Consider the following 23,106-nt stretch of genomic DNA (forward strand, 5'->3'; position numbering starts at 1 on the left):
AAAATTAATATATCGCCTACAAAGTTGCAAAGGAATCTGAAAATAATGTAAACACTTCTATCATGCCCACACGCCTAAGAAGCGAAAACTTTTATTTTGAAAAAAGAGAAAATCAGCCGTTCCCACTCCATATTAAAAAGCATGAAAATTGATTTTTCTTTATTTTTTTCGTCTTTTTTAGAATAACTAGGTGCAGGACTGTATATAATTTTTATACTTGTTCATGTGTAACGATCGATTCCGAATCACTTTCCGAATCAAGTGCACTTTATGAGCGTTGGAAACCTCTACAAAAATAATTTCTGAGGCATGTTTCTTACGAAAAAAAAAAGTATAAAATTAGTACACTTCTTGGCTAATATCGGATGCAAAAACGGCAAGAAAGGCTTGCGGGATTTAAAACTGAATTTTGTACGTTGACGTTGACGTTGAAATCCTTTTTTTTCCATTTTAATAAAACATTTTTTATTTTTCCAAAAAAAAAACTATCAAAACTATATTTTATAAAATCCAAAAAAAAAAATTTCCTACATATTTCATTACAAAATGTTACTATGAAATTAGTCTATTAGTTCAGCCAACGCGGAGAACATCGTTCTTAGAGAAACGCTATCACAGTTTTAATTGATGGTAGGGTTTAATAGGCTCAAGAAATAGTGACTTTAGTCGAAAAATCCACTTCATAGATATCATTCGGAAAGACTTAAGGGACCAACAAAAAAAAAAAAAAAAATTATGAAAAGGTCTCGCAAAGTGGGCATGGATGGCCTATCCGTCTAAAAGAGATTTTCCTAATTTTTAGCGAAACTAGACGCCAGAGAGTCACTCTTTAATCGCTTTATTCTACATTTACAAACACTCACGTACGCGTATTTCTAAATTCGCTTTCCACATTATTGTGAGAGACTGTTTGATAGTATTGTTAGCGAAAGAAAAAAAAATTTTGGTCGACCAAGCGTGCAAAAATATTTAACCAACAAAAATAAATTTTTGCGTGTTTGTTAGCAATTAAATATTGTTATTGTTGTTGCTATTATTTAATTTTTTTCTTTTTTTTTTTTGTTTCTTTTCTTTTTAATTTTTTCACCTAAATCCAACATGAATATTTACTCATGTGCCTGCCTGCCCGCTAACACTGTTATGTATAGAGATATACTTACGTTATAATTTACTAAACACAAAAAAAAGCAAAAAAAAAAAAATAATGTTTTATATTATTTAGCACAAACGTACGTACAACTGATTGATATAAACATTATGCGTGTGTGTGTGTGTGTGTGTGTGTGTGTGTGTGTGTATGTACGTTTATGTGCATATATGTACGTGTTTATGCTATTATTGTGTACACATGTATTTTATCACTAATGCATCGATCTCGCTGGTGCCAACAATTTTGTTAAAACATTTTTCAAAAAGGCAATATGGGCAAATTTTTTTGTTATTGTAACTTTGATGGTTTTATATTTGTTTAGTTAAAAAGACCACTCCACACTATAACTAATAGACATATATACGCTTACCGTATTTCTATAGCAGCGACAACCATTAGTATCAACGTTATTTTATACATATGTATGTTTCTCTATCTATTTTTGTGTGTGTGTGTGTGTGTACGTGTTTGTATACATATATCTATGTGTATCTTATATATGTCTCTCTCGATATATGTTTGAGAGTATTGTGTTCAATATGAAAATGATTTAAATCTTAAATTATCTTGGAATTATGATTATTTAGATTCTCCATCTGGGGTCCCCAGATAAGATATAATAACTTTATCATTTTTATACTCATCACCGGAAGATGAGGGGTATATTCATGCATTAGAATTTTGTTCTTTTACTTCTTTTGTCTTTTTTGGGGGGTAAACGGTGATGGGTATAAAAGATTCGGTCCCGATCGCATTTAATTTTCTTACTTGTTATATTTAACACTAGAAAATACCAATCAAAAGCATGAGGTTTTTTTCGATTTAGTTAGTTATATCCTTTGTTCGACATTTTAAACCTACGAAAGCTGAAGTATAAAAAAAAAAACAATATTTTCGTCTGCTCTTTACTCAATGCTGGACTTCGATTTAGATGATATTTCATCTAAACCCTAATAAGAGTAAAACTTAAAGAAATGCGAAATTTAAAGATTGTAATACGCATCTTATGCTTCACGCCACTCATGTTAAAACAAGAACAAGTTAGAAAATCATATAGTCAGGGCAGAACATGACAATACTTAATTTCCAGAATGTATGTGAAAATGTTGTAGTTTGTAAGTATTCCGCAAAAAGCAGCGCAATTTTCAGTGTGTCTTGTGGTCAATTGGCCCATTTTCCATGCCAACGTGGGTCCAAGAAACTCTAACGGTTCTATCTAATATGAAGCAGACGGCATAGGTTTATGTGTGCCACATCACATCGACAGACGGACACGCTTAAATCGATTCTTAATCTGGTGTTGACCTAGAGTACACATATATACATACTTTATGAGATCGCTAATGCCTCAAGATCCCTTTGGATGGTGCAAGCGTTTTGACAAAATGAATATGCTCTCAACACTCAGCATATATATATGTGTGTAATAAAGAAATTGGAGTCGTTTAAAAAGTTCGTGATGTAACAATCAAAATTTAACAATTCTATACTATCCGTCTTAATTTTAATACACTCTTTGATGATCTCGTAATCGATAAAATAATTTTTAGATATAAAAAAAGGCCTCACTTTCGAAATAAAATTCCTAGAATTCCTGATCTGCTGAATATGACGGATATTCCAATAAATGCCTCAATTTGTTTGCACAATTACGTTTATGAACTCTGATAAATGGGTAACGCCGGCCGGTACGATATTTTGGCGCAAGACATTCCCTTCTGTTCGATCGTCCAAAAGTTTACACATCCTTTAAGAAACTTTTTATCAATCTACACTAGGCGTCAGCGCCCTCTAGTCTCGCTTGTTTGTGGTTTGCAATAGAAGTAGCGAAAGCAGTAGCTTTCTTTGGTTTCGATTTAAATTTTTCACTTTCACTTAACTAAAATAAAATTTTATGTTATAATAAACCTAACGATCTTTCGCCTTTCTATGATGGTTACATCCAGAGGTATATTTATTTCATTAAAATGTTTGCAACATCCAGAAAAAGCATTCAGAGATCCTATAAAGTTTATATATATCAGTGTCAAAAACTGAATCGACCTTAACATGTCTGTCTATCTGTGCGTCCGTCACCGTTTCTGTATATGGTAAATGTTTTGCCGATTCTAAAAACCGACAGATCGTTCTCACATTTGGCAAAAATTTTTGAGAGTTACTTACAACCAAATCGCTTTAAAAGACAGGCGTACAAAACAACATAAGCTGAGAACACCTCTTTTTTCCAAAGCAATAAAAAAAAACTAATTTGTTCGCTTATCACGAAAGATCAAACGATAAAAATGTCTACATATATTCTAAGGGCCAACTTCCAATATTCATCACCAGATCAAAGTTTACTTTTTTTTAAATTCTTTTCTTGTGAGGACATTTTCTACCACTTGTGCCGTAAGGGTATATTAAATTTGTGCGGAAGGACGCGTGAGAAACTCACCTTTTATCATACCGAACGATTAGGAGCGATAAGCTTCTCTGCCTACCTGTCTGTCGGTCTGTCATGGAGTTTGGTTCACATTCCGAAAATGATTCATTTTTCCGGCCACTTGCTCATTTGGAAAGGTCCTAATATGAATTAACTATATTAAAAGCACTAGTGTAGGGTATTTAATGGTGGGCCGCGTCCCATTACTGTGTTATCATTCGTTTTTACTCGTTCTAGAATACTTTGATAATGTAACTATTTCAGTCGCCTTTCTCTTTCTGAATACTATGAAATCCTCTATCCACTACAGGGCCCCTTAAAAAATGTAATTAATTTAATGCGGAAGAAAAAATTTCAAACAATTAAAAGGTGAGTGTTTTATTAAGAAATTGCGACCGTAATTTTGCGTTTTCTTATTTTGCTATTTGTTTTTAATCGCTTCCAGAGCTCACTCTATACACATAAATCGACAAAGCGACAAAAAATACCCAAAAGATAAAAGTTTCTAATGGAATGTTTTTTCCTATATCAACAGTGCTGAGCAATTTTGTAAATTGAGAAAAACAATCATGTAACTACACTGTCAAAAAAAATTTATATTAAAATTTCAAAGTAAAATATAATCGGATAGCTATAGAGTGAGGTAATTAAATATTTACTATGAGGTTCTTGACAAGTATTTCTGAATTTAGAAGATGGAGCTGAACACATTTTCTTTCCTATCGGGCTCAGTAAATTTGTCACAAGATCCCCTCTAAGGCAAAGCCAATCTCTTCGTTATTCTCAATTCTTCTAAATATACGTTTTCCTCGCTTTCTAATGACGGGCTCAACAATATTCCCTCTAAAGCAAAACCATAGTCTTCTTTGCTCTCAGTTCTTCTAAATATGTCTTCTCCTACCTTTCTAATGACGGGCTCAACAATATTCCCTCTAAGGCAAAACCAATGTCTTCTTTGCTCTCAATTCTTCTAAATATGCCTTTGCCTCGCTTTGTAGTGACGAACTCAGCAAGATTGCCTCTTCGTTATTCTTAGTTCTTCTAAGTATGTCTTCTCCCTCCTTTCTAGTGAGTGATGGGCTCTCTGTTGGAAAACTGTCTCTCTCTGTCAGTTTTTCTTATTTCATCAGTTATTCAGTTAATCAATTAATGCTCGCTTCGTCGGTCAGTTGAAGCAACCTGTTCCTGTGCTTTGCCTAAATCCGCTGAGAATATTTTTCCGAATATTGAGAACTCTAACGGAAAAGGAACCGGAAGGGCAAACAAATCTCTAATTTACCGTTAGTTCATTAAATAATAAAAACTCGTTTAGCTTGAGCACCAATTGATTACGTAAGTAATCTCTTCTTTTTTTTTTTTTTTTTAATTCTTTAACAATGACATTAAAACGGTTGCATGTGACTGAAACAGTAACTGTAATGAGAAAAGTACTTTGGGAACCCTTTAATCAAAAAACGTAAACTAGTAAGGATGTCAATGCTTACAAGTATATCGCATTTGAATAGTTCAGGCATGCACCTGGCGTAAAATATATTAACTTGTTCGTTTCAATCATTTGTCTTTCAAGCGATTTAACTGCGTAACATATACGACGTTGCGTGCTGTGTTGTGCGGTGTAGTTGTGTTTTTTAAATAATGTCAATGAAGCATTTTCCTGTTTTCACCTTTAGCTCTATGTTTTTTTTTTTTTTTTTTTTTTTTGTCCAGTGTGCGTGTCTTTCTATATGCGCTGGTAACTTGGTTACAGTGTCTCATGTCTCGATGCAATTTCCCAACTTTGTGCCTCATATGACGTTGTTGCGGTTGCTGCTCCTGTTTTAATACTATTTTTCTCTCTTTGTTTTTTTTTTTTTTTTTGTTTTTTTTTGGTTTTTTTCGTTTTGTGCTATTTGCCAACATTTTGTCGTTGTCGTTGTCGTGCGTTAATTGATTAAATGGTGTTTGGATGTGTATTTCATTTTTACTGTTTTAATGTTTATTGTTATTGTCGTCGTTATCTATACAAACATTAAGTTAAGCTTTGTCATTCCTGCTATCGTTTTAGTTGGCTTTTATTAAAAACCTCTTGCTCTCGCTCTTGCTTTCGCTCTTGCCGTTTTACCAACGTCTGCGATTGTTACCATTAATTATCAAGCGTCAAGCGCGTAAACTCGTGTTTATAATTTGATTATAAGTATTTGTAAAAGTTTTTAAAGTTAATTTGAAGTGGATAAGAAAGCTGATGTATTACAAGTTTTCCTTTGTCTATTTTATTTATTTATTTTTTTTTTTTGTTTTTTTTTTACTTTTATTGTTTCTGCAGCTTCACTAAATCCTCAATCACTACGCAATACTTGCAATTTGAATTTTTCGAATGATAGAATGGTAGACGTTTGAAAATTTCGCTTTATTATTGTCCCCATCATTTGTTTTTCGTTTTTATCAATTGCATAGCATTGTTTTAAAAATTTCATCATTCATTACCAAATTCTCATAATTATATGTTCAAAAAATATAGGGGAATCGCACAAATTATACGCATTTTCATTTATAATTTTAAATCTTCATTTATAAATTAACAAAACGAACGGCATCAATAATCTGTCAAATGTTAATGATAATTGCAGCCATTTAATAAAACAAAACAAACAAAAAAATTGTTTACACTGACATACGAAGTGCGAGCATTTTGAATGAGAATAATTTCCTCTATTTTTTGAACATATTTTGCTTTATAACTAATCAGTTTCAATAATAACTTCCGTTGATGACATTTGAAGCTTTAATTATAGGCTTCGATACTATGCTTGAGCATAAGAAACTTTATTTACATCGAGGCGAATTTTAGATACCCATCAGGCCAAGCAATTATTCTTTGCTTATGCTTCTCTTCTTTTATTTTACGCGTCTGACCTCATTCTCAATATCTAACTATTATCTCTTACAAAACGTATTAATAGATTCAATATTATTTTGTTTCAAGGTTAATTTGGGCCGGGATATGCCAAAGGTTTACCTTTTCTATAGTATTATTTTGCAATTTTTATAAAATCAATGACAAAAAACAATAAACAGACAGATATGTGCACTTCACAAGCTTTCAATAGTTGTAAGCATCTGTTAATGTGCAGCGTGTAGGGTATTTCTGTATTTTTAAAATAAAATACGAAAATTCGCGTTTGAGCATATTCTGATTTGTTCTACGCGGCAGCAGTTGTTGCGCTCTATGCTTGAGTATGCAACTTAATAGATGCCTGAACTGAATGTGTTTTCCTTTATTCAGGCCATTCACTGTATCATGCTTAGCTTTGCGTACTTCTTTAAACTAATTGCTAATGGTTTTGCAGCGGTAATGGATCGTTAGCATAGTAAGCCGTTCGTCAGCTTTTTTATCCACAAAATACTGATAATATTTTTGTACTCTACACCAACTGACGATAACGGTATATTAAGTTTGTGTGTGTGTGTGTTTGTGTTTTGTTTTTTTTTTTTTTGCGGATTCAATACTCAATGCGGTAGAAGAGTTTGCTGTGGTCGCATCTACAGTGAGTGCTTAGTCGATAAAGTCATGACACTTACCGATTGGGCACACTCTGACTGCGGCCGCTTCTCTCCTTACTTACCCCACTTCGCCTAGTACAGTTATTCACGCATTTTGAGTAATAATACTCCAAAATGTACCCATTATTTTCATGCAAAGCCATAATTTCCACGAAGGCCTGCATACTGGAAGTTTAAACTTACTCTTCCTATAAGAGCTTGCTTTTCGTGATAACGTCTATATATGTCAGGATCCAAAAAATAGACCTATGTTATCCAAATTTCCTACCATCAATTTTTTTGGTCAATCGCTACTATGAACTAATTTTCTTTATAAAGTATTAAAAATGAAGCCGTTTTCCGAAGGGCTTACTACTCATGAGATATCTTATGTGGAGCACGGCCAAGAAATAGACCAATCTGATACAAATTAGGTCCACTTACTTCTTATATTAAATATATACGACTTGTTATATTGAATATATAAGAGTTTACATTTCATGAGAGCACGGTAGCATCCAAAGCATAGATTTACGTAGTCCAAATTCGGTAAGGTTAATGTCTTTGCCAATTTACTATTATAAGCCAATTTTCACCATGAAACATACACAATTCGTCGTTTTTACAATATAAAGATTCACTGTTCGTAGAAACGGTTATATCAGAGGGAGTTCAAAAATTTGCCCCGGCCAGGTGAAAACTTGCACGCCAACTTAAAAGGCCGAAATACTATTACTTACACACTTAAGTGGAGAAAATTCGAAAATTGCTTTTTTTTCGATTTAACGACTTTTCAGAATAGGGCGTTATACGGGGAATGATCGAAAACGCCAAAGCAAGTCATCAAAATATATCAAAAAATTGCGATCTGTAGCTTGAACACAAATTTACATGAACAGACATCAGATAGATAGATAGACAGACGGACAGATCGGCTTAGATGGATTCAGAAAATGGTTCTGAATCCTTATCCGTTTATGTTAAAGTTTCTGATACAATAATTTTAAATTTACAGGATTAAACGATTTGAAATTTCTAAATGAACTGATCATCAGAATGTTTTTTCCGCTTGTCCCCCTTTCTGTCACGAAAACGGTGATGAACCTAAAATTTTTATATTTATCTACGAGTCTTTTTTGGACTACTTTTGTTAAAATAATACAGTTACTCTTGTTTGAAAGTTCTTTAACTTCAGAATTTATCGCTTAACCATGGAAGAGTATAGACTTTAACGAGATTAGTAAAAGAACCATAAATTTCACTTTCAATCACCAATGTATAAGAACTTATGAAGAAAATTAATTAATAAGAAGCATAGCAATCCAAAAATGTAAGAAATGAGGGATCAAGAAAGTTTATTGATCATCGATCTATGGTTCTAAGAAGATGGTATAGCATGCTATGAAAATCGCGAAGGAGTCGAGTTCTTGAAAACGATTATGTCGCTAGGTGGCTGCAAAGAAAAATCTTTTTCACTATTCCCACTTAATTTTCATGCAGAGTAAGCTAATGTAGTCAATAATTCGCTTACAGCTAAGCTCCCAAAGTAGTCCTGAAAAATTCAACTAACTTATACCTCGTATGCCTTTACATTGTAACAAGTGTTGATTTGATATTTCAAACGAAAATCATTTTGATTGATAACCACTGACAAGTGACTTAAAACAATTATTTGGTTTTGGCTTTTATACCCTACCACCCCACTTGTGCTATAGGATTTTGTTAAGGAGAACGACTTAAGATAGATCAACCTTTATTAAACTGATCGATTCAGAACCATCCGTCTGATGTCTGTCCACGTATTTTGTATTTTGTTGAAAATTTCTAAGATTATTGGACGATCATTTTTATGACCACTCCCCATGTAGTGCGTTATTTAAAAAAAAAGTGCAAGTTTTTGAATTTCTCGACAAAAATCTCTGAGTGATCGTTTTTCGGCGTATTGCTTTGACGTATGAGAAATTTGGATCAAATGCGTCGATGTTTTGAACCGCCACTCATATAACTGAAATTTACCGAAAGGTAAGCCTTTGTATGGCAAAGCGGTCTAGTTTGTAATATTCGTCCATAGTGAGATTTGGTCGATATTATATGAATCATATATCATTTAGATTATGTATATCTTTTCTCTATATAAGTCGTCCTATGACAAAAGCCTTTCTCTTTTAATATTAGTTCATAAAAGTAGTTTGATTTGGTTGACCAAATTTGGATCATGTAGATCTATTTTTTATTATTCCCCACCCCGTATAAGGGTAATTATGCAAAGTGGCAAGACCAGTCTAGTTTTTAGTGCTTTGTGATGACCTTTGACAAGAAAATTAATGCTGAAAAATTTGGACCATGTCAGCTATAACGTTTCGGACCCTCTCCGATGTAACAGCTTCCACAAAAAAAAAAAAAAAAACATTGAAACGAAATATAGTTATTGGTACTTTATCATGAAATCATGGTCGGCCTTGCCCGACTATAACGTTCTTACTTAAAGAATACTTTCCCATGTTTTTTCCAACAACATATAAAATCTATTCATAATTCGGTTTATAAATAACTGGGTTAAAGTTTCAAACTACAGATCTAGTTCCGATTGTCGGCGAGTTTTTGCTCTAATTACATTGTGTTTAAAATTATTTTTATTCAATTAACACAATGTTTAATGAATTTCTTTTTTATATTTATTGTATTTACAAAATTCAATTCTTCTATTTGACTGTACGTACGTACGTAAATGATTGACAGCAATATCAAATTCTATACAATCTAGCATGTAAGTGTCCAATCTACGGCACGAAGATTATCTTTTCTTAAGTTCATAGAATTTTTTTAAGTTAAATGAATTAAATTAAGGGGAAGTATTTTTTTATCGAAAAACCAAAAAAAACGACTTGGGGCGCCGTAGCCGCATAGCAGGAGTACAACGTGCTTATCCATTTATTTGGATGTAGTCTCCTGCCAAAAAGTCTCCCTTACATAACGATGAACAAAATTGAGGTCGTGTGCAACGATTCGTTTCATGCCCAAAATCTCAGTCAAAATCTCTCACATGAGTATCGGACTAAGCGAAGGATAGCGACTAACAACTCAATGATCCGGTTCAAATCTCATGTTCGGTAGAGTTTTCAATACAGGCGAACATATGATCTGAGTTAATTTATTTACAAAGTATAAGGACAATAAACAAAGACGATATATAAATTTAAGTCAAAATATTAAGAACCGATATAGAACAAAAAGTTATTTAGAGTTTGACTCTTTAAAGGCAATCACATAATTTTTAAGCGCTTTCTCAATTGATGTAATTTGTTTTCAAATCATACAAAGCCGGTTAAAAATAAATCCATCAACTAGCACTTCTCAGATTTTTTCGAGTGCTTTGTTCGCGTAATTTTGAAATGAACAAATCCGATTCAAGATTTCAAAGTATCATCATATATATATGTATATATATATATATTAGAACTGCTTAAACGTTCAGTGTTGAACGATGCACATCTGTTAGCAATCAATCTTTTGAACTAACAAAGAACATTTAAAACACATTTTGTATTTATTTGGCTCCGTGATTGATTCCCATGTAATTCTGTTGAAGTTTACGCCGTATTTTGGTATCGTCTTCTGTGGAAAAACATGTAGGCGAAAAACTACTGCACCGAAATGCGTCGGAAGAGGTTATTGAAAGTGAGCGTGACAAGTGGGCTTTTCTAAAAGCGTCGGATTATTGAAAGGCCTGCAAAAAATTTAATTGAATTCGCAAATATCTTAAATGTAAAGAAATGTTAATGAATCCAAGAATTTCTCTAATTTTTTTTTTGTTTTTCTTTTTTATTATTATTATTGTTGTTAGCAAAGAAATTTCAATAAGAGAAGCTTTTAACGTATTTTCTGTGTTATCTGCTTTGCATTGTTTTTTCATTATATATGAATATACATATATGTAAACGTAATTTCTCATCTGTAGAGATTAGTATATGAACGCGCTAATCTCTCTTTCTCAGTAGTGTTGTCTAGCAAATGAAAAATTAATTTATTCACTTTTCACTTCACTTTGATAACCGGCAAAAATGACGGCAACAACAAGCCAGTATTGTTGCGGCTATATATGCAGCAAGACTAACATTTTGATGATACGGCATTATAAAGCAAAGTAATTTGACGATAAATTTATATGTATATATATATAGGTGTTTGTGTTTGTGTATGTTGATGTATGTGCGTGTGTGTGTGTGTGTGTGTGTGTGTGTGTGTGTGTGTGTGTGTGTAAGAGAAAGAGAGCAACAAAATAATATATACCAACACTTATGGCATGACTGATAAATCAAATGCATTCCGAATTACATGTAAAAACATTTCTTTTGTAACTATTCATTTGCGTATGTAAGTGTGCGTGTCTATGCGAGCATTAACTGAATAATGAAATAAAATGAATATAAATAAATAAATAAATAAATAAATAAAATGAGCAAACAATTAAAGTAACGAAGAAATGTAAATATAATCAAAGTACCTGAAGAAGTGTACGCAGAGAGACACAAAAACTTGAACGACTTCAGCAACTCGGTATCAGTTAAAATACTAATATATACCTGATTAAAATTGACGGTTTAAGATAAGAGATATAATGAATTTTATAAGAAGATATTAAAAATTTCAAATAAATAGCACTGTTCAACATTAAGGAGCATAGAGTACACAGTTCGCATTTCCAGCGCTTTAGGATTCTTTTTAATAGTTAATAAGTTCCACTTACCATCTTTACAAAAGAAACATGTGTAGAGTGTATTCTGCTAAGTAAGTGTTTAAGTAAGTCGTAGAATTGAAACTTTTTTTATTTTTTTTTTTTTCATACACGTTGCGTTTGTTTTATTTATTTATTGAAATTTTTTTGATTATCATTTAAATTTTATTTACTTTTTTCCTCTATTTTATTTTCATTTTTCCCTCTCTTAACAATATACGCAATAAAATGCAAAATCCGCTCACTTGCTTGCACGAATATAAATGAAAACAACAAAAAGCAGAGTAAAGTATCGCATGAATCCATCAAACAGTTGGTACTTGAAGCAGAGCATTTAGTACGTGACGAAGCTTTGAAAACACCAACCAAACAAAAGCATTCCAACAACAATAGCGCACTGATACAAATTTCAACCACCATCAAGAAACGCGAAGTTATTATGCCGGGACCTATAAAGCAAAGAGTGCAGGTTTGTTATTTCTTTAAAATATTTCGAAAAAAAAACATTAAGAATTTTTAAAAATTATTTCCTTTTTTCTTCAATTTTTACCAGGAATGGCTTGAACATCAGCCTAACGCCAGTCTGCAATTACAACGCACAACAACAGCAAGTGGTCACGATTTATTAATTGCAACTACAACATCAGGTTCTCCCACAATTAGTATTGCGGTTAGTTCGACACGTACCGACGATTGCGAGGCTTCTGGCGAAGCCTCTGAAACCGATTCTATACCGCAACAATGCTCAGATACATCTGAAGGCTTCACTGATTCTATAGCCACTTGCATGCAGACTAGCACTAATTCCTACGGCAATTCTACCGAACGCATTGGTGGCTCCGCTGAGCCCATCGTAGGTAATAGCAATCAAAGTTTAAACGTTAAGGTTATAAAACGTCAACAATCGCGTCGTAAGTCCGATCGTCCTTGGTCGGTATCTTGCTTATCGCAATTGACTACTACCGATAATGGGCAATTAGTGCGCAGTAAGAAGGCAACCATTTCGAATGTTCAAGCCGGTTTAGCCTCACATTCAATTAGTGAATCAGCTTTAGATTCTTTATCACCAGGACGTCCCCGTACGTCTTCATCCGCTACTCAAGTGGGTCATGTGAAAGTTTACGATAGCAAAGGCTCCTTGAAACGTCGCAAGACGCGCAAGAAGCGTTTATCTTATTCGGGTGGCAAAAAATCCGATACGGGCTCCGAGGATTTTGGACCAGATTTTCCAAAATTAGCCCAAACTATGTCGCCACAGCAATGGCAAGAGATTACGCAAACTCTGAAAAGCCTACAGAAAACTGGCTCTAACGATTCGGTAACGAAAAATAATAATATCGCGTATGGAACGGCTATACCAGCCAGACAAACGTCGAAATTTTCATCCAACACCGGGAATGAAATTGAAGAAGAGACGAATTTAATGAGACCAAACTTCCAAATCGGTTCCCTGACTAACGCCTATCAAACGCATCTGGGCTCGCTGGCTGCTTTATCTACGTATATGAACGAAGAGGAGCAGCAGGGAGGTAAATGTTTAGATTAATCATTGCTTTCTTTCTATCTTAATATCACTGAAGTCATATATTTTACCAAGTGTTTTGCTATTATTTATTTACATTTCTATAATCTTTGTTATATTTTCCTGTTATTGTTGGGTGTGTTTGCGTACATGATATGATTGGGTGCGTGTATGTAATGTGTGTCAAAATGAACTCATTAACTCATATATATATATATATATATATATATATATAGATTAAGTTATTCTCTAAGGAACTTTGATGATTTTATTTATCAAGATTTTAACATCAATAATATTTTACATCTCTAACAAAATGCATTTCAAGCTCTTACACCGGTTTCTCTTGAAACAGTCATTAACAGAAGTTTCAAAGGTAGTCAAAAACTTAATTGATATTCTTTTCCTTTCATTTTTTTTCTTTTTTTTTTTTTACCTACATATAGTACCTAAAATGTATTACCCAAAGAATTATCATTGAACATTTTTCTTCCTTTAACACAATCATTTATCCCCGTTGTGTATAGCATAAGGGTCACAGTCAGTGCCTGTTCTTCATTGCATTTTAGTTTGTTACATTAACTCCCTCCCTACGCGCTCTCTCATTTAGTTATTAACTTGTATGAACCTAATTCCTTAAATGTTTATTTAAAAAAAGAATCTATATCTTAACTGGCCACTGCATATGTTCCCACTGTTTCCCCCTCTCTCTCTCTCTCTTCCACTCTATTTCTCGCTCTGTCTCTTCATAGGTGCATGCAATTATCTAATCATTTTCTAGTTATCTTTTAAATACAATTTTGTTTTATAATCAATGGCAATTGATTTTGTCCAGTGACAACTAATTCAATTCTAATATTCATTATCGAAATTTCGGTTCTATTACACTTAAGATAACGACGGGTACAAATTGCAGGTTGAACGATCACTTTCCCCTCGTCTTATCATTAATCAAGTAAACGATCACTGATTATTGAATATCTTAAGTACTTTTACATTTAAATCGAAAGTTTCATCTTCATAGTCCCCATTAAGAAAGGTGAAGGCCAACAACACAACAAATTTTTGTTCCCTTTATAGTACACAGATAGAATATCAATTACGATCTTATAAAGTGTACGGTTTTTTGACTTCATATTGTTATTGAAACGCTGACGAAACTGATTCACGAAAAACTGAAAAGTATCTAATATGGGCTACGTAAGAAGTCTTTCTGCGATAAAGCGATAAAACTGTTGTTCAGCGACTAAACGAATAACCTTTACCAGTATAATAGATTGACGGAAAAGTTCTTTCTTGTCACAGTCTCAAAACCAAGAGTTGTTAGTGCAGAAATCCTTTTCGTCGATAATAAGCAAAGAACTCTTTTTCGCATCCCGCTTCTACAACCCAACTTTACCTTTCTATTGCCTTCATCGACTGATAGATTACTTTACTTAAATTTCGAATTGTTTCCAAACTGTCCGCGTCTTTGCGCATACAAACATCCTTAAACTGCAAGCATTTAAATATACTCAGCATATTTCTATCTTTCTTGTCGTACATCATCCAAAATATTTATTTTCGCTTACCGCGGCTTTTCGGCCCATTATACTCGAAAAAAAGTAGAGGGAAAAGTTCTTTCTTTCTTTTCTGTATTTGAAGCCATATTCGATCCAATTAAATTTGAAATAAGAAATCACCTAAAAGATCACCATGACGTCCCTTACAGAACAGAGAACTCGACGAAATCAATTTCCGAGCATTATTTTTTGCTAAATCCGATCGAATTTCATCAATAGCACGTTCAATATTCGCTTACTATTGTAGCAAGTGATTAATACATCAACAAGGTATAGCGTTTCAATTTATTGCTTTTTACTATGTCAGTTAATCAGTGTCGATGCAGTCATTAAGTTTCGTTTACCGATGTTCCGCATATTTGTCTATTCGCACCAAAATTTTTATGGTATTGTTTATGGAGTTTGGCATAAATATTTCTTGATCGATTACGAATCCAAGGTCAAAAAATGATTTTGGACTGATACCACAAATACCCAGGCCCCCAGGACATAAGAAAGTAAAACAACCTTGATAAGAAAATTTTTTATTTTTTATGGTTTCGTGTTCGCTATGAGAGTGACATCACCTCGTTCGATAAGCAGCAAATACCGTTCCTAACGTACTTTCCTTTTTTCTTCTATTGTGGATGAAAAATGATTTCCAAAGACATTTGCAAAAACGCCTTTAAAATTTTTCGTCACAAAAGCTTTTCCAGTGAAGACAAAAGTGACTCAACTTTCATATGCAGCAAAAAAGAAAAGAAAGAAGACTGGCGGAACTGCAATCGGAAATTGAAGGGCAAAATGTAGTCATTTTTTATCGAAAGAGACAATACAAGTCCTAAAATGGATACGAAAGCTTCATACGCTTTCTACTCTACTAAGCCGACCTACTCGTCCATCACTTCAATTACGATTGATATGTAGCCGTAGCTATAATGATCCTGCCATTGGCGGGCCAGAACCTTAGGGTATAGAGAATACACCTTGAATAACTGAGCTTAGAGAAAATAATGCAAAATTATAACATTAAAACAAAGTAAAATGTGAAACGCCAGAGAAACGTATAAAACCAAACAACTGCACGCAACGCTTGAAAGCATCCATTAGTGTTTAAGGAAGATAAAGATAAGGCTTTTTCGGGCTATTAAATAAAAATTTGAAAGTGTAATGCTTTTGTTGATTGTGGACGTTTTAGTTAATCGCTTAGGGAATATTTTCGCGAACTTTTAGCTCAAGGTCTGCTAGGGATGGTTGATTAAAGTCGACTTTTTGTTGATTTGCGTTGTATATATAAATCTCAAGTTTCGGCTTTCTGATCTCAATTGACAACGAATTATTTAGCTCGTTATTCAAATCGAATGTAACAACTGACACAACTGACAGGCGAACATGCCCAAATCGAATTCACTATTCTATGCTGTTTTGTTGTGGTTTATGACGTGCTTGATAACTTTATTTCAATTTGTTACCGCTATATGACAAACGTTTAATACTTTCAACAGCTTTTGTCGGTTTTTCTCTTTTTTTTTTTTTATTTATTTTATTCATTTATTTATTTGAAATGTCACTACGAATACGCTATGCATGTCTATCAGCTGCAGTTGCCCGAGAACTTTTATTATAATTTTTTACACCCTCAGCATCAATCAATTAAGGTTGAAATTGCTCATCCTTCCCATATCTCTTTTATAACTGGCTTGGATTCTCTTCTCTTAGAATACACTACTGGCACCGAAGATCATCACAGTAGCTTTTCGGAGACTGCTTGGGACAATTATCAAGAGAAATATAATTCGGAAAATTATTCGGAAGGTGTAGATTCGGATTCTGCAAGGCGTTTATTGGAATGTGACGATTATCGGTAAGCGACGAATACACATTATATGAAATTCATGAAATTTATTAAAAAGAATTTTTTCTCATTTTCTTTTCTTCTTTTTTTTTGCTCTACAGCAATTTCATAGACTCACAGTCTGATTGTTGCTCTTCATTGTCGGCTGCAAATAATTTAGATTCACTCTCACCGCCACGTATGGATTCGTTGCAGCAGAATGAGATGAAAATCTTAACACAAGACACTATTGTCAGTAGTGTGGATCATGCCAGACGGCGAAGAGCTCTAGAATTGGAATGTGAAAGACGTCGTAAAAATCTAGAAACAAGACGCAAATCTTGCCAGGGTAAGAATTCTTTATTTCTCTTTTCATTTTTCTTATTTAATAGTCAATTTTTGTAATGAATTTCATTATTTTTATTAATATAGAAACGGTAGCGCAGCAGCAGCAAACATTGAAAAGCCCTTTACTGGTGTTGTCTACTTCCACTCAAACTTTAACTCCAAAATATATCGAACGCGTAACTTATCATCAGAAGGTGGATACGGCGTCACGTAAATTAGACTTCGGTATGAGTCATTCAGCCCAATCGTTGCGACGCACTTCGGAAAGTGATACTTCGCAACGCCGACGTAAAGTTGATGAACGCCGTCGTTCAGCGCGCAATTTGGAGAAGAATATTAAGATAAAACCGGCCACTTCCTCATCATCGGACGACGACACCGATGATGAAAAGCAAATACGCAATTTATTGCAACAAAGCCAAGATCGTTTGGAGGATACAAGAGCTTTGAAGATACGCTGTCACCTCTTAAGACCGGAAGATTACGTAAGTATTTTCCTTCGAAAAAATAAAAAAAAAAAAAAATCATTCGTTTTTATTAAAAACTAATTTTTCCGTTTTTAGACTGAAATCATTAACACTTGCCGCGATAACATATGTTGTCTTGAATCTGTTCTGCGCACTCTCTCTGGTTCAATGTTTTTCAACCAAGGTGTTGTTGGTCAACTGAAAGGTGAGTTGCACATTTACCTACATGAGAGTTGTCAGTGTGCGCCCATTAACCGTTTCATAGCCCGTCTCCTCGAGTTTGTACTCGACTTGAATAATATTTTTAATAACTTCATTCTATACAAATTTTTTATAAAAACTTTACGTCAATTTTGCTTAACAGTGAATTGTCATTTCTTGCAAATCGAAAGAGTTTTCAATTATTTTAAAAAATTATTGTAAAATTGCCCTTTATAACAAGCGGTCTTTTTTCTTTTTTTTTTTTTTGTTGCAAGAAAATATTTTATATCATTTATGCTAATTAAAAAGAAATATTTTATTTTATTTCATCTAAGAGCTGCTTTCACATTTCATTACCATAAAGCATTATTTTCATGTATATTTCTATGTATATGCATTTGTATCACTCGTATTCTTATATGGATTATTTTTTTGATTTAAATAAAACATTTTTTTTTTCATCTAATGATCACCAACACATCACGGCTTTTCTTTTCAAAACATCATAAGAAATTATTTTAGTTATTTTAGTTTGTTTATATGTAATTACAGTGCACTTGTTATTATCGTTTTGTAGAGTTGTATGCGGTATTTTGTTGTTTTCATCATCATTTCTTTCGTTTTGTTTTCTAATTGAATTGTAATTAACTAACAGTAGAAACGGCAATGGGCTCACAAATTTTATACAACTTGAAAAAGAAATTCAATATTCTATATTAACAAGAAACATCATAAATTGCATTAAAATAAAACCTTTAAATATTTTCTTCTTAAATAGTTACCAGCAATTAACCTATAGAACCTTAGAAAACACAGCACTCTAGAATGCGTCTAATGCACTTCATAAATTAAAATTGCTTACGATTAACACGATTGCGCGTGTACTGTTTTCGGTACATGGTGACAATTTTAATATAAATTATAAATAAAGACTTTTTTGTTTTGGTTTATAAAGCAAAATTTATATTTTACGTCTCAAACAGTGTTTTAGACTTCTTCATTTCGAATAAAACAATAATAACAATTAATTTGTAGATTGTAATATTATGCTTGTCAGCCAAATATATTTGAGCGTGTACTGAAAACCGCTCACGTCACTAAAGAACACGCTAGCAGATTGAGTTGATTGGAAACGGAAGAAAAATTTTCATAGACCTCCAAGTAGACATATAGATGTAGTACGAAGTAGTGGAGTTTTAGCTTTCTTTGAAAGAGGTGAACGAGAAATTATGATTTAAACAGCTTTGAAGAGTCTGGGAAGGTGGCTAACAATATGAAAAACTTGAAGAAATCGGTAAAAAGTATAAAAAGATTTAGCAGAAGTAAACTTAATTTCTTTTTCTTGCCAAGAAATTGTGATTTAGATGAATACATGTACTGATGTTCAACCATCCGTTGTATTTTTTTTTTTTTTTAGAAGTAAAAGCGCTGATCTTAGCAATGGTAACTAAATTACTTGAGTCGCTCTGAATTATTTGAATATGAAGCAATAAAAAACTCGGATGGTTATGGAAAGAAAAGCATTTCTAAAAGAATATCAACAAAAGAAAAGTCAAGAGAAGGCTTAATTTTGTTGTTACACGATGTTTTCTTTCTTTTTTTTTTTTTGACATTAACTTTTTGAGGACATTGAGTAAACGTTTTAGTATTGGGAAATGGAGAAATATTGATTTTGCAAATGCGGTTTGAATAAAACGCACCATGAATTTTGCATTTACTCAGAAAGTGCTTACTTAATAATATTCAATATTTATTTTTATGCTTTTCAAAGCCAAATCCCCTTCTGATATTATACTTTACTTTCCAATGCAATTTTTAGTTTGCAAAATACTGATGAAGCTCTTTTGGATATAGTCTTGAGCTCGCTTTGCCATTGCATGTCTACTTTATTTATTTTCGGAAAACTGCCGCTATTCCCCGCCCTGTAAAGATTTTAAGTTAGGAACAATCACAAGAAGCATCGAAAAAAGTGGAGAATAAATTAAACGACATTACAGTGTCGTTGTATTTCACTGAGATATAAAATTTTGCTACCACTCATTGCGTATATATCCGATGTAATTAGTCAAGGAAGAGTATAAATAATGCAGGAATTAATGTGTAAGAAGAAAGAAAAACAAAAAACAGATAAAGTTATTCCCAGATTGCGTGTTGTACCAAAAGCGTGTCCCATGGTCGATGTGACTAATTTTCAGCTCGAGCGTGTCTGTTTTTTTACGAAATTTTGAACCCGCTTATAATATTTTTGCGCCGAGGAGAGTATTTCCCATAAGCAATACGGACGAACGGACGAATGGACGAACGAACAAATATATTTCAGTCTACTTGGAATCTGATGCTTTCTTCTTTCTTTAGGATTCGAAGAAATCTTTCTTCTTTAGGATCTTTACGCTCTCTAAAGGTTCCTTCAGGTGTTGCAGATGTTTCGACAAAATGAATACGACTGCATGCTTCGGTGCTGGATATGAATAAAACGGCTTAGGTTTTAAAGATAGTGTAAATTCATACTTACACTACAACAAGCAGTCGGGCGAGTCTATATGTGTTCTATTAATTCTATTTACCGTAGCGGCGATAAATATTTGCCGTGGAAATATTAATATTCATTTTAGTAAAGAAATGAATCAAAAAATTGACTTGATATCTTCCACTAAAGTATAATGAAATATGAACGACAATAAAGTGTTAAAGTCAAGTTTTAAATGTAGAAAATGTACAAAAAGAACTTATGCGTGATACGTACGCGACTAATTCGCATAGCTGATTAGTAAGAAAAAAAATATCCTTTGCTTAATATTGTCTACTGTACTGTGAATTGCTTTTACCAGCAGGCCAAAGTGCTAATAAGTAATATTGTTTAAAACCTTGTTATGCGTCCCTTGCGTACACCTACTTACTAAGCAGCATTAGGGATAGATAGCTCTAGGCTTTTGCGTTGTCACTTCAATCTTTTCAAAATAAAATTCAATTCAATCAACTGTCGTTTCGCGAGAACCTTATTCGCCTGAGCTCTAGCTATTTTCTAAAGTGAATGGACCTAATCCAAGAGAAAATTGAAAATTTATCCATATTTTTTTTTTTTTTTTTTTGTTTTAAAGCGGGGGAGTAAGCAAGAGTACCTCGCAACAAGCATGGAAATTTCTTAAGCCAACAAGTCAGATATAATTTCTTTCTATTTACGTTATGGTGTTCGCGATAAACAGTTAATTTGAGCACTCTTAAGTGGAAAAATTACCATATTTCATGTTTAAAGCGATTACCGTTTTAAATTCTTCATGCTATGTTGAATCTTGCATTTGCAACTTTCTTTTCCTCTTTTTCTGTTATGTACTTCTACGCATAAAATTTCCAAATGAATAAATTTGTGTTAATATTCTATTTGCTTATTATTTAATATAATTATTATTTCAGATATATTTCAATTATAAACATTATCAAACTGTTGCACACAAAAAGCTTTTCAGAGCATTTAAAGCATTGCTGCTAACATAGATAAGGCTGCGCGGGCTTGATTTAACATTATATTCAGTTTGGCGGTCATTCTGTTAACATATTGAAGGCCGTTATAGTATGTTAATCATACAGTAACATAACAGTTTGCACTTCTCACTTAAATGATTTTTCTTTGCATTGTTTCTCTTCTACAATAGCTTAGTGCAATTGAACTTGGATTTTATTGTGCTGTTTTGTAGTAATAATAAGAGCATGCAATGTAAAGACATGATTTTTTTTTTTCAAAAAATTGTAAAAGCTTTAAAACGAATAATAAGTAACGTGAGTACACATACACATAGTTTACATTGCCAGTGTTTGAGTTTAGTTTTTTTTTTTTTTTTTTTTTTTTTAATCACCACAGGATGGTGGTGTACTAACTTTTTCATTCCGTTAGTAAAACCTATGAGTAGGCATGAGAAGCGCCTGTATAGAAATACGTGCACGTAGTATAAATACGAGTTCAAAATTTAAAATAAAAGAAACACCATAGAATCTTGATCCGCTTGATTCCTTTAATTTCTCAAAAGTTAATTCCTTTATGTTGGTAAGGTTGTATTACTCCGTTTGCAACGTTCACATATATACATGGAACGAATCTTAATAAGGATATTTCATTAATTACCGTGAGAATATAAATTTATTTAATAATGGCGACCTGTCTTCAGACGGTAATTACAATTCTTTGTGTCTCGAAAATCAAAGTTGATTCCAACCTTACCAGATCTTGCCAGAACCAGTTCTTAAAGTTTGAACACAGTAAGGAAATATCCTCGAGAAATATCCATGTGAAAGCTAAATAATTTTCTTTGAACTGTCGTCCGTTTGTATTGCTTTTTAGATCAAATTTAAGGGGTTAGGCTAAACAAATATTTCAGGCTAAATGACAGCCGACGGGTTTATAATTGCAAATGACCTCTGCACAAATCTAGCGTTTCTCCTCTTTTTTAAACTGTGCCGATCCTGAGCGATCGTTTGAGATGAGGAGACATTTTGACATCGCTGAAGTCTTGATTTACAGCATCTGGCTTAGTGACAAGTGGCTTAAACAGATATTATCGTATAATTATTTCTGTCCCTATCTTGGTTAAAGTGTTTTTTGGCGACCTACCTTACACGGTTCCCACTTGGCCTTTCCTTGGGCTAAATAGAACTAAAAGTAAAGTACGTGAACATAACATGTATCTCTCGTGTCGCCTAAACATGTTTTATAAGGTCTTTTCTTCATTTTGTACCTCAGTTTATTGGATGCGAAGCTTGGAGAAGACTTTTGAAAAATGAAACAGAGCGACTATCGAATGAATGATGGGATTTTAGTAACGCACTAATTCTTCCAGTTACCTTATTATAATCGAATCTAGGTATATATAGGTTTTTGTAATGATAAGCAATTTTCAAAGCTTATCCAGGCAGTTTTCTAATTTGTTTTCCTTTTGGTAAAAAGTGTAAAAAATTAGTATTGAAATATCGCTTAAGGTGCAACCCGAACTTTGAACGATTGCAAGTTGAAATATATATTTATTTAAGTTTTTTTATATGCTTTTTACGAATGCGGCATTTTACCTCTCGTGCAGAGTGTATAGAAAGCACTCGAGAAATATGAAAAACCAAATAAAGCGACAAATAAGAAGAAAAATAAATAAATAAAACACACAAAAACACTTCTCAGTTAACAGTCGTAAAATAACGAGTAAACAAGACGCATGCTTCTAAATACGTTCTATATTGTGACACACTTACCTACCACAGAAAATGACGTAATTTAATAAATAATTTATAAATAAATTATGAAAAATATATTGAAATTGGGAAAGAGAATGAAAGAGAAAGGTGTTTCAGTTTTAATTCGCATAAAAAAAATTAAGTGCGATGAAC

The 23,106-nt window shown here is 33.1% G+C and overlaps 1 protein-coding gene across 3 annotated transcripts in view; it reads left to right on the forward strand.

Moving 5' to 3' along the window:
- LOC119645157 (probable serine/threonine-protein kinase DDB_G0282963) overlaps positions 1-23,106 on the forward strand; it is a 72,013-nt gene that overhangs the window by 22,197 nt on the left and 26,710 nt on the right. For 2 of the 3 annotated variants that reach the window (XM_038045123.1, XM_038045124.1), the window contains 6 exons: positions 12,107-12,295; positions 12,380-13,355; positions 16,609-16,753; positions 16,846-17,072; positions 17,156-17,556; positions 17,635-17,743. In XM_038045123.1, the coding sequence (XP_037901051.1) occupies positions 12,107-12,295; positions 12,380-13,355; positions 16,609-16,753; positions 16,846-17,072; positions 17,156-17,556; positions 17,635-17,743 (2,047 nt within the window). The remainder of the gene's footprint in view (positions 1-12,106; positions 12,296-12,379; positions 13,356-16,608; positions 16,754-16,845; positions 17,073-17,155; positions 17,557-17,634; positions 17,744-23,106) is intronic. The other variant, XM_038045122.1, reaches the window with a different exon arrangement.

Source organism: Glossina fuscipes, unplaced genomic scaffold (genome assembly GCF_014805625.2).
Source record: "Glossina fuscipes isolate IAEA_lab_2018 unplaced genomic scaffold, Yale_Gfus_2 1, whole genome shotgun sequence".
NCBI lineage: Eukaryota > Metazoa > Arthropoda > Insecta > Diptera > Glossinidae > Glossina > Glossina fuscipes.